Source organism: Nymphaea colorata, chromosome 3 (genome assembly GCF_008831285.2).
Source record: "Nymphaea colorata isolate Beijing-Zhang1983 chromosome 3, ASM883128v2, whole genome shotgun sequence".
Taxonomy (NCBI): Eukaryota; Viridiplantae; Streptophyta; class Magnoliopsida; order Nymphaeales; family Nymphaeaceae; genus Nymphaea; species Nymphaea colorata.
Genome location: NC_045140.1, coordinates 1,095,895 through 1,106,547, shown reverse-complemented (window position 1 = coordinate 1,106,547; position 10,653 = coordinate 1,095,895). Strand labels below are relative to the sequence as shown.

Genomic DNA, 10,653 nt, shown 5'->3' with positions numbered 1-10,653 from the left:
AAAAAATATTTTCCAAAAAATAAATAAAAACATATATGTATATATATATATAAAAAAGTTTAACATATATTTTAAGAAGAGCATGGGCACCCCCGATTCGGCAGGGAATCGAATCTTGCCACCAATACAATTTGAATCGGTCGATTCTGATAACAGTTCATCACCCCCTTAATTTACATACACGATACGCAACTCGATCTTCTGGAGGCCTTTCATTATCTTAGAGATTAGTTGGCTGTCAAATTATGTAGAATTGTTCAAAACTTAAGCACGTTTCTCCTCCTTGCCTTTTTAAAGTTTACATGGAGATTGAGTTGCGAGTATTCACATGCGGCCAGCGAGCGTAGATGATACTGCTTTTTATGTATCTAACGTAATTGTGCATATCAGGTTCATAAGGAATCAGGGGAACAATCGTAAACCAGTTGACTTCTTGGATAAATAACAGAGTCAGTGCAACTGTAAATTGAACAAGTGTCCTGGCTTGACCAGTTATACTATCAATCATTTGACAAAAAGGGGAGAGAGAAAGAGGGAGAGAGAGAGAGAAAGAAAACAAAATAATATTAACACAAATCCAACAAAGTGTTGACTTCTACATCTATTGAAATTAGTGGTTGAAAGCTTTAACAATTTCGGTCGCTAGCTCATGATCAATTGATATATTTTATAGCTCAGCAAAGGGTAATCCAAGTCCCGAATAGTGGTAGAAGTCGTAGAAGTATGTGGCCAAGGGTAAGTGGAGAAGGTTCACCATGAAGAGGCGAGAAGGAATAGTGAAGAAGGCAAGTCAGGTGGAGAACGAGAAACAAAAAGACGGCGAACGAAGAGGTTGAGTATGTGGTGTCGGAGGAGGAGCCGAGACCAGCGAGAGACGCAACTGGAGCCCCACATTCTCCACCCGGCCACGCGATTGCAAAGGAAGCACCACGGGCGCTGTTGGATGAAAGATATATTTTGTCTTAACATCGTCCAAAGACACAAAGAACGATTCGAGAAAAGCTCACAAGAAAACTGTTAAGATTTCTCAGGAAAAATGAAACCCTATTGCACCCAACAAGCCCAGACTACTAATCTGCAGACTTGAAGGAATCTTACCTCCTTACTCCATGTACTCTTCCACTCGTTCCCGACAGAGACACAATTAATATTGCACAGTTCATGGTGGATGGTGTCATGGTGGAGATTATGTATCGCTTACGAAATATGATTGCGCAAAATTATAAGTTATGTACTTAATCACGTTTCGCGCACTATGAATGGTTTCATTATATAATTCCCATGTTTCATATACATCTCTGTCATGGAATATTCATAAACAAATTGTAGGATGCTTTCTGTTTCTTGTTTCTATTTTTTTTCATAATGTTGGTCCTCAACTACGTTCACGTTCACACACTATGGATTAAAAATTGCAGAAGAATCTTTCTATCGACCATCTCAATATGTCTGAAAAAATCGAAAAGAAAACCATCCATTTCCATTGTAACCACATCACCAGGCAGGTATTTTATGTACTTAATTAATTGGTCAACTGGGAGCCGTTACACGATTGTACATTGTCTCCAAGACAAGCAAAAGAAGACTTAAGGCTCACTTTGCAGTTGCCCCAAAGACAACTTAGAAAGACAACTCCAAGTTTCCTATTGGCCATTCTTCTCTTCCACATTAACTTAAATAACTCCCCTTCACCTACCTCTTAAATCTTCTGTATCAGCCAACAGAGAAAGAGAAAGAGAGAGAGAGAGCCAGAAATGGGGACACCAACAGAACTGCTACATGGAACTCTGCACGCTTTCATCTTCGACGCCACATCTCCGTCTTCGTTTTCAATTTGCAGCGTATGTTGTCACTGCCATGAGCAATAGCAAGATCGTGGAAAAGAAGATCTCATCTTTCATTCTTGTTGCTAATTTCCATTTCGAATCAAACTTCTCGATCTAACAACTTCTCATCTTGATTTGAAGGTCAGTGTATATTTGAGGATCAGCTAGAGCCAGCTCGCGTGACAATCAAACTCGACCGCGCCAAGGTTGCAGAAACCAGCCATGATGCAGCACGCGAATGGAACGTGTGTTTCCACATACTATGTGCTCAGAGGGCCGCCTTTATCCGTATCTCTCTGAAAACCAAGTCAAGAACCCTTGGGAGATTGATCATACCCGTCTCTGAAATCACCACGGGCACACCAATCTCTGGCTTATTCCCTCTCCAAACTGAGAGGGGAAAGACCATACCTAAACTCAAGCTTAGATTCAGCCTCCACTTCAAATACCCATATAGAAACCCTCTAAAAGAGCCCAAGTTCCCAGCCTTATCACTTACAACATTCCCACAAAGATCAAACTGTAATCTCAGGCTCTACCAAGATGCCCACACCAGCCATGACTTCCCTTCAACCTACAAAGTGGGCAGGAATCTATGGGAAGATGTGTATAAAGCCATTGATGAGGCCAGGCTTTTGATCTATATAACTGGGTGGTCTCTCAACCCTAAGACTGTCCTCGTGAGGGACCTGAAAACCTCCATTCCTGATGCAATTGGCGTTTCAATTGGTGAGTTGTTGAAGAGGAAGGCCCAAAAGGGTGTTGCAGTCAGAGTCATGCTTTGGAACGACGAGACTTCTTTGGCCGTTCTCAGGAACAGTGGCGTTATGCACACTCATGACGAGGAAGCTTACAGTTTCTTCCAAGGCACCGAGGTCGTTTGCAGGCTGTGCACCAGGGACCATGCTGAGGCGCCGGCACTGTTTGCCCACCATCAGAAGACCATCACCGTCGACGCCGGCGCAAGCTCCGGCGGGCGCCGGGAGATAGTGAGCTTCGTTGGGGGATTGGATCTCTGCGATGGGCGCTACGACGATCAGCATCATTACCTGTTCAAGACTCTTGATTCGATTGAACATGTGGATGACTTCTACCAATCGTGTATTGCCGACGCTAAATTGCAGAAAGGAGGTCCTCGAGAGCCATGGCACGACGTACATGCTCGTGTGACAGGTCCAGCGGCATGGGATATCTTGGCTAATTTTGAGCAAAGATGGAGCAAACAATGTGATTCTTCACTGCTACTAGACAAAGGAAGTTTAAGCAATCAACTACCAACATTGGATGAAGGTACTTCCTCTAGGACGGGTGACTGGAAAGTGCAGGTTTTCCGATCGATTGACCGTGCATCGGTGAGTTTCTTGCCAGAAAACCTCCATGCTGAGTGCAGCATCCACGAGGCCTACGTTCAAGCCATAAGGCACGCTGAGAGGTTCATATATGTCGAGAATCAGTATTTTATGGGGGGATGCCATCTTTGGGAGAGCGACACTGACTGCGGCTGCAAGAATCTTATACCAGTAGAGATTGCCCTCAAGATCGCAAGCAAGATCAGAAACAAGGAGAGGTTCGGTGCGTATATAGTCGTACCATTGTGGCCGGAAGGCCATCCTGAAGGGGAAGTTGTTCAAGAGATACTGCACTGGTCAAGACTGACAATGGAGATGATGTATAAGATTATTGGACAGGCGATAATGGATGCTGGTTCTGAAGGTTTACATCCAAAGGACTATCTGAATTTCTTTTGCCTTGCCAACCGAGAACTGGAGGGTGAAGGGGAGAACTATATCCCGCCTTCTTCGCCAAGCCCCTTTTCCGACTATTGGAATTCTCAGAAGAACAGAAGGTTCATGATCTACGTGCACTCCAAGCTCATGATAGGTATGCTAGCTCTAACCTCCATATGACAATAATTTATAGCACCAGATATCACAAACACGCAATGCATACAGTTCATTTATTTTCACACATTTGATGTATAAGTGTGCGCCTGCAGTCACAATGGGGCACCATAGATCAGAAAGCTTCCGGCTTTGGCATAATCTAAGTAATATTGCCTGTCAAAGAAACATTAGACATCCAATGACAAACTGAAGATGCTGATTTGTGCTTTTTGATCTCTTCCATTGTAAATTTAGTGGATGATGAGTACGTGCTGATCGGCTCAGCAAACGTGAACCAAAGATCCATGGATTTCCAAAGGGACACTGAGATTGTAATTGGCTGCCACCAGCCCAAACACATCGGGCATGGTAAGAACTACGGTGGCGTGCATGAATTCAGGATGTCCTTATGGTGGGAGCACACTAAGCGTACAGAAGAGGAATTTGTGGAGCCACATAGCTTAGAGTGCGTGAGGAAAATGCGCGAGATTGGAGATCGCATGTGGAGTATATTCAGCGGGGAGGCCATGGAAGACATGGGAGGAGTACATCTAGTGAGCTATCCCATTACAGTTTCAGAAGATGGTCGTGTGGAGGACGACGGAAGGACCTTCCCTGACACTACTGCTCATGTCAGGGGAAGAAGAACATTCCTGCCACCAATTCTTACGACATAAATAGCCAACTCTTGTTCATATCTCGCTCCAATTAGTTTGAGAGTTAACAAATGGAATCTTTTGAAGGTTCATAATTATTGTATATAATTATATAAAACCTCAAGAAACTGTGTGTCATTCTTTGATGATTGAATTCTTAGTGTATGGCGTGGGAATCCAGCCAAAGTTGTAAGTAGAACACAAGGAGTTCATTGTTTCTCAACATTGTATTATGCCCGAATTTCTACCTAATTAAACTACTGTACATATGCATGTATATATATATAATGAGATCATATATATATATAAGATCTCTATTCTATTTTTTAGAGAAGTATGGGGATAAATGACAAGAAGATGATGGACAGAGGATTCATTTTTGTCATGGTACTAGGAAATTGAATCCAAAGTTGGTTGATTAGGAAAAATTGTAGCCCTGTATATCAGTAAAGGCACCTTTAATGTTCAAAAATAAATAATTAATGTGTGACCTATTCCTTTTTAGTTTAGGCATTTTTATGATATATATATTTTCCCCAACTGCCAATTAATTCCATGTTTGGTTTACCAACCAATAATAATACAATATGTGACGCTTTAAGACGAGTTAGTACTTGTTTTCAATCGTTTAATATCGATTGGTGATTGGTTTGGCCTACATATTATACTAGTCTTTGGTTTTACTTAACTTTATTCGGACCACAAATTCATGCTTAGAGAATCAAATTGTGAGATGTCCTATCTTATGATTGTTATCTCTAATGTGGTTCATGATTTACCACAAATTAAGTTTTCTATGATGAAGACATGATCAGAAAAGGTGAGAATAAGTTAGAAACTAAGCACCTAAAATTCATGGAAAGGCATGCCTAAATGATACAAAATTTATATGAGAATCAACAAATAATAATGTGATTAAGTTAAGTTGAATACGGGGTAAGACAAAGAAAAAAAGAACAACCGTTCCATGCATGGTAGCTAGACAACACCCACAACTGAGACTAATATCTGCATATCATTATAAATACTTGAAAGGATATCAGTTTAAGGATGTCTATATATCCGATTTAAACCGTTTCAAAAAAATTGGACATGTAAAAAAAAAGTCTAATATCCAAATAAGAAATCAGATCAAATTGGGATTAAGAAATATCTTATCAGATTTAGATTTGGATCAGATTTAGTTTTAAATAAATATCTTATCTCCAATGCTCTTACATTTTGGAAATTAGCCAAATTAGGTTCAAATTCGGATTCAGACATGAATGTAAAAATTGGATCATACGAGATTCAGATTGTGAAATCCGATTTCAGATACAGATATGATTTTTTTGTGCTTTTTTGTGCATATTCGAATCTGAATATATGAATATCTGGAAAAGCAAACACAAATAAGGGTATATCTAATTTGAATTAGATCTATTGACATCCCTAAGAGGGGGCAGTATAAGAAATACCAAACACGTCACAGGTAGTTACGCACAACTACCCTACCGCTGACTACACCAAAGCAACGATTCCTTCCAAATAAAGGAGACACATCCTCTCTTCCATCAAGTTTCCCAATTTTGCTTATAAGAGAACCTGCATGTTAAAATAGAAGGATTTTTGCTGGTCGTCACAATTTTTGTGCCTCATGTTTTTACAGTACACCCATTTTAGATGTTGATGGCAATTAACGATTTTTGTGTGGCACTAAGCACGATAGCATCAGTAAAATGTTGACAACTACTGCTGAGGAAAAAAAAATTAATATTGGGAAAAGAAATCATCAGAGATTTGGATTTAAGAAATGACATCCCATCAAATTCGAATTTGAATATATATATATATATATATATATATATATATATATATATATATCTGAACTGATCGGATTCAGATCGAATTTAGTTTTAAATAAATGTCCTATATCTCTGACATGGTTAGGTTGCACTTGATCTAACCCATGTCTGAACCTCTTACTTCCCATGCATGCCTTGTTAGAACTGGGATTTGAGTCATATCCGACACAGTTGTGGTGCTCTTTAATAATCGACAACGCTTTGTGCTAGTGAACAGTAAAAATTTTATATGACTGATATGAAAATAATATTTATTAGAAAATTTAAAGCTGGATGTCATTGAAAAAAACCAGACACAATATGCAGGAATGCGGTGAGCATGAATTAACTTAGGACGAGATACAATTTAGATGGAATGTCTACCAAACTGTTCTGAAAAAATCAGATATAAAAAGAAATTTAGTATCCGATTAAGGAATCAGATCAGATTTGGATTTAAAAGATGACATCTGATTGGATTCAGATTCAAATTCAGATATATATAAATATCTGATCAAATTCAAATTCAGATTTAGATCATATTAGTTTAAATAAATATCATATATCCAATGCTCTTATCTTTTGAAAATCAGTCAGATACTATGCAAGATTTGGATTTAGGTTCTGGTATGAATATAAAAAATGGGATTTGGACTTGGATATGACTTTTCTTCATTTGTATTTGAATCCAAGTATGTGAATATCCAAAAAAGTGAATATGATTAAGAGTATATTTGATTTTAATCTAGTCGGTTGGCATCCCTATATCTAACCTATTACATTTTTTCTTTGGCAGGTATATACATTGATTTATTTTGATCGAGTGAACGATGAAACAGGAGATCGATTTACAATTTTAGGTGGTGGACCCTATACGTAACTTTTGGTTTCCCTTGGATCTGATTTACCTTGGACATGCAGAAACCCAAGTATCAAACTTTGAAAGGAACATAATCTTCAATAAAATTGAAAGAAACGTCATTTTTAATGCGAACATATTGCACTCCAAGACCAGCTTCAATTAAACCAATTAAGGGCAAATAGATCTTAAATTTGCTCCATGTACAAATGAACCAGATCTTTTACACTTAAACCTTAGTGGTTTTCTCATCTAATTAATGTCCCATTAATGGTTTGAAAAAGTACTCTCAAAATGAATGATCCATAAAAGGGGTTTATTGGGCAGTAGCGAAAGTATTGCGTAATCAGGGGCAGAACCAACAATTTTTTATGAGAGGGGCTGAATTAAAGTTTCAAAATTTTGACAGGGCCCGAAATATCAGTTTTCAAAATGTTTACATAGGACAAGCGAAATTTTCTAAAATTTACATGTAAATTTAAAAATAGTTTGAGGGGTCCAAGACATATTCTCAAACATGAACATTTAGTACATAGAAGTTCAGACATGATGTATGCTTCTATTGATAAAGCAATTCCAGTTCATATATACATTATTCCCTATCAGGAAAACGAACCTAGCCAAGATATCCTTTGTACGTGCTGCCATCGAGGAACTTCGAAATTTTTTTTGCACTGGATCATGAAATGACCAAAATACCCTCATTATTTAAAAAAAAAAAAAAACTTTTGAAAAAGGTAAAAAAGGGTTGTGAGAAAGTTTAAAATGACCATGACTTTAAAAAAAGATTCAAAAAATGACCCCACCCCCTTTGGTGCATACTTGTATGCACGCAAATCAATCTCTTCTCCGAGCACACTGGCCAGTTGGGTGCCCTTTGGAGATGCCTTATTCTTTTGGCACATATACCTTTGTAAGTCTCAGTGCTCTGGGCGCTTTGTTAATAGTGTTTTCTATAAGAATCATGTTTTCCTTCATAGCATAAGGTAACTTATGTACATGGTACTTTGTTAATAACAGTGGCAGAGCTAGAAAATTTTGATCGATAGACACTCACCAGCTTTTGGCTTAGTGGGTTAAATGCCTGCAAGTCACCAACCTGGGTATAGAGTGGGCACTGCATGTTGCTGGACCCAGGTCTCCAACTCCATAACAGCAGAAGGTCCAACTCCATAACAGCAGAAGGTCTCATGGGCAGTGGTCTACACCAATTATGCATAGCGGTGGGGCGGAGTCAGGGGGGCTTGCGCCTTGCTGTTAAAACAAAAAAAACGTATAAAAGTTTATGGGGTGTTGCGTTAGTTTATGAATTGAAGTTAAAGTGCATGTGGCCATAATCAGACACATGCGTTGTAATTGTCAATGTTTTTCCATTAGTTTAGTTTATACTTGCATGTGTCTGATTATGGCACATGCATTTCAAGTTAAACTGCATCCGCATGTGGCCATAATACAATTTTATACTTCACTTCCTTAAGAAGCAAGCATTTGCGCATTTTGATGACAACGACAACTGAATTTTGGATACGACTCTTTTCACATTTCTAGCAAGGCGTGGGAGGTCTTGGGTTTGATCAAGTCCCACTAATAAAGTGCAGCTAGTTTGTAGTCCAAGAGTCAGACACAGACTTGGTAGAGGATAAAAAAACTATTGAAGATGGGAACAGCCTTCTTCGACGGTGGGAACAAGAAAGGTAGAAGGTTTCAGAATCTTCATGCATCAAAATCAGCTTTCATAGTTCAGTCCGGCCAAGAGCTCTGCCCTTCTTCCACATCTAACCATCCCAGCTGATATCATCTTATATATGTAACTAACTGGCTATTACAGAAAATAATATACATAGCATGCAGCGTGATAGAATAAAAGGTGAGATTGGTATGATCGAATAAACTATATGCTTGTTCAATAATTCTGTGTGGGGAAAAGCGGTGTACTTGAGTTTCCTTGTTCAGTATTAGAGGAGATGGAACCACTTTTTAAAAGCTTAGTTTCTTTTATAAATTACGCATGTACGTGGTTCAATACATGCTGCTCATTTTCGTATTCGAGTACTTAAATTGGTTTTTCGGGTCCCAAGAATGTTGATAAATTAAAACCAATTAAGGGCAAACGATAGATTCGCCGCTGGCACGAATGAACCGGATCATTGTGACAAATTACCGACAGCCAAAAAATGTCGGTGAAACGTGAGAACACGTCGATAATCGGTTATCCGACATTTGTGGCGATCGTTCAGTGTCGGCAAAAACCCATCATCGACATCCCGCAGCCATACGTTGACATAGAGGCCGTCACCAACGCATTAAGTACATAGGTAAACAAAAGATAGTTACCGATGTTCAGAAAGCGCCAGTAATATATATATTTTTTTACAAGACATATCTACCAACAATTATCATAGACATCTTGACGCCGACGATCCATTTCATGATATTGGATGTACACCTTCGGCTTAATCATGATCTATATACCCTACTAGATATCCATGTATATTGACAATGTACTCTACTAGGGGAAAGGCAGTATTAACAAAAGGGCCTAGATCATTGGGCCTTATTTTATTCAAGAATATTCAAAATATTTCAATGATAGTTGGAATATTTGCGTAATTGACAAGAAAAATCGAAAATTAAAGAAAATAAGGGAAAATTAATATGCATGGAAAGATAAATTGGAAATTAACATGGAAAAGTCAAATTATGAACCTGTGCGAATTAGAATTGCATTTTACCACATTCAAATGAAATATATTATGCCTTAGTGTCATATATAATGGACATGCTGGGTTGTCTTCTAAGGTGCTCGAATGAACTAATCCCTGATATTTTGAAGTATCCATGATATATAGCAGCATGCACGCCACAAAGCATATATTGGTTAGAATAGACTTAATTAAGCATATGTGTTCGACCCAAGTCCTCGTAAGAGCCGGTATAAGGCCTTCAACATCCTAAGTAGTGTCGAGTATCCTGCCATTTCTTCATGATAGATCCAATTAGATAGACATCCAGAGATCCAATGGATTCCAATTGAGCAGCTTAGATTTGGTTGAACCAAGTGATCAAATGTTTGGCAGTTGGAACACAATGTAAGTGTTTCAAATGAAAAATTAAAGTAGATTCATGAAACAGTACAACTAAGTATACATGAATCTACCCTAATCTTTAAAACAGATTCATGAAACATTCATAAAGTGTTGAATACACCCGCTTAATCTACATCTTGATCCACTTAAAGACCATATAAAGTGTTGGGCTTGGGGTCAAGGTTTTTGATCTAGAAGGCCTCAAATATTTCAAATGGCCTTCAAAACAAGGAGGTGAACAATTCGGACAGGATCTACTTTGTTTGTGTATATACGACATGATTTAACTTCAAATTGTTTCTATTATCAAATGACCACAAATATAAATAACATCAAACGTTGTAAAAGCCTAGCAGTTAAAAGGGGCAAAAAGTTTAATGCTTGGATTTGGAGCAAGTTATGTATAATATTTAGATGCAAAGAGAAAATTTATAATTATATAATATTTTGTTGAATAATAATATAATTTTTTAAATAATTCATTTCTGAAACACAATGCTCTTTGACACGAGGGCATCCC

General features: G+C 38.2%; 1 protein-coding gene across 1 annotated transcript; it reads left to right on the top strand.

The window, feature by feature from the left end:
* Nucleotides 1–1,736: 1,736 nt before the first annotated feature.
* On the top strand, nucleotides 1,737–4,570 carry LOC116251054 (phospholipase D alpha 4). The gene is made up of 3 exons (XM_031625116.2): nucleotides 1,737–1,841; nucleotides 1,973–3,707; nucleotides 3,965–4,570. Exons 1-3 carry the CDS (start codon nucleotides 1,755–1,757, stop codon nucleotides 4,384–4,386), a joined length of 2,244 nt encoding a protein of 747 aa, XP_031480976.1. The 5' UTR covers nucleotides 1,737–1,754; the 3' UTR covers nucleotides 4,387–4,570.
* Nucleotides 4,571–10,653: the final 6,083 nt, after the last annotated feature.

Bases quoted from the DNA above. Each gene is read 5' to 3' on its own strand.
- LOC116251054 (XM_031625116.2), top strand. From the start codon at position 1,755: ATGGGGACACCAACAGAACTGCTACATGGAACTCTGCACGCTTTCATC. The intron at 1,842-1,972 runs GTATGTTGTCAC...TTTGAAGGTCAG, and splicing joins CTTCGTTTTCAATTTGCAGC to TGTATATTTGAGGATCAGCT. The intron at 3,708-3,964 runs GTATGCTAGCTC...TTGTAAATTTAG, and splicing joins GCACTCCAAGCTCATGATAG to TGGATGATGAGTACGTGCTG.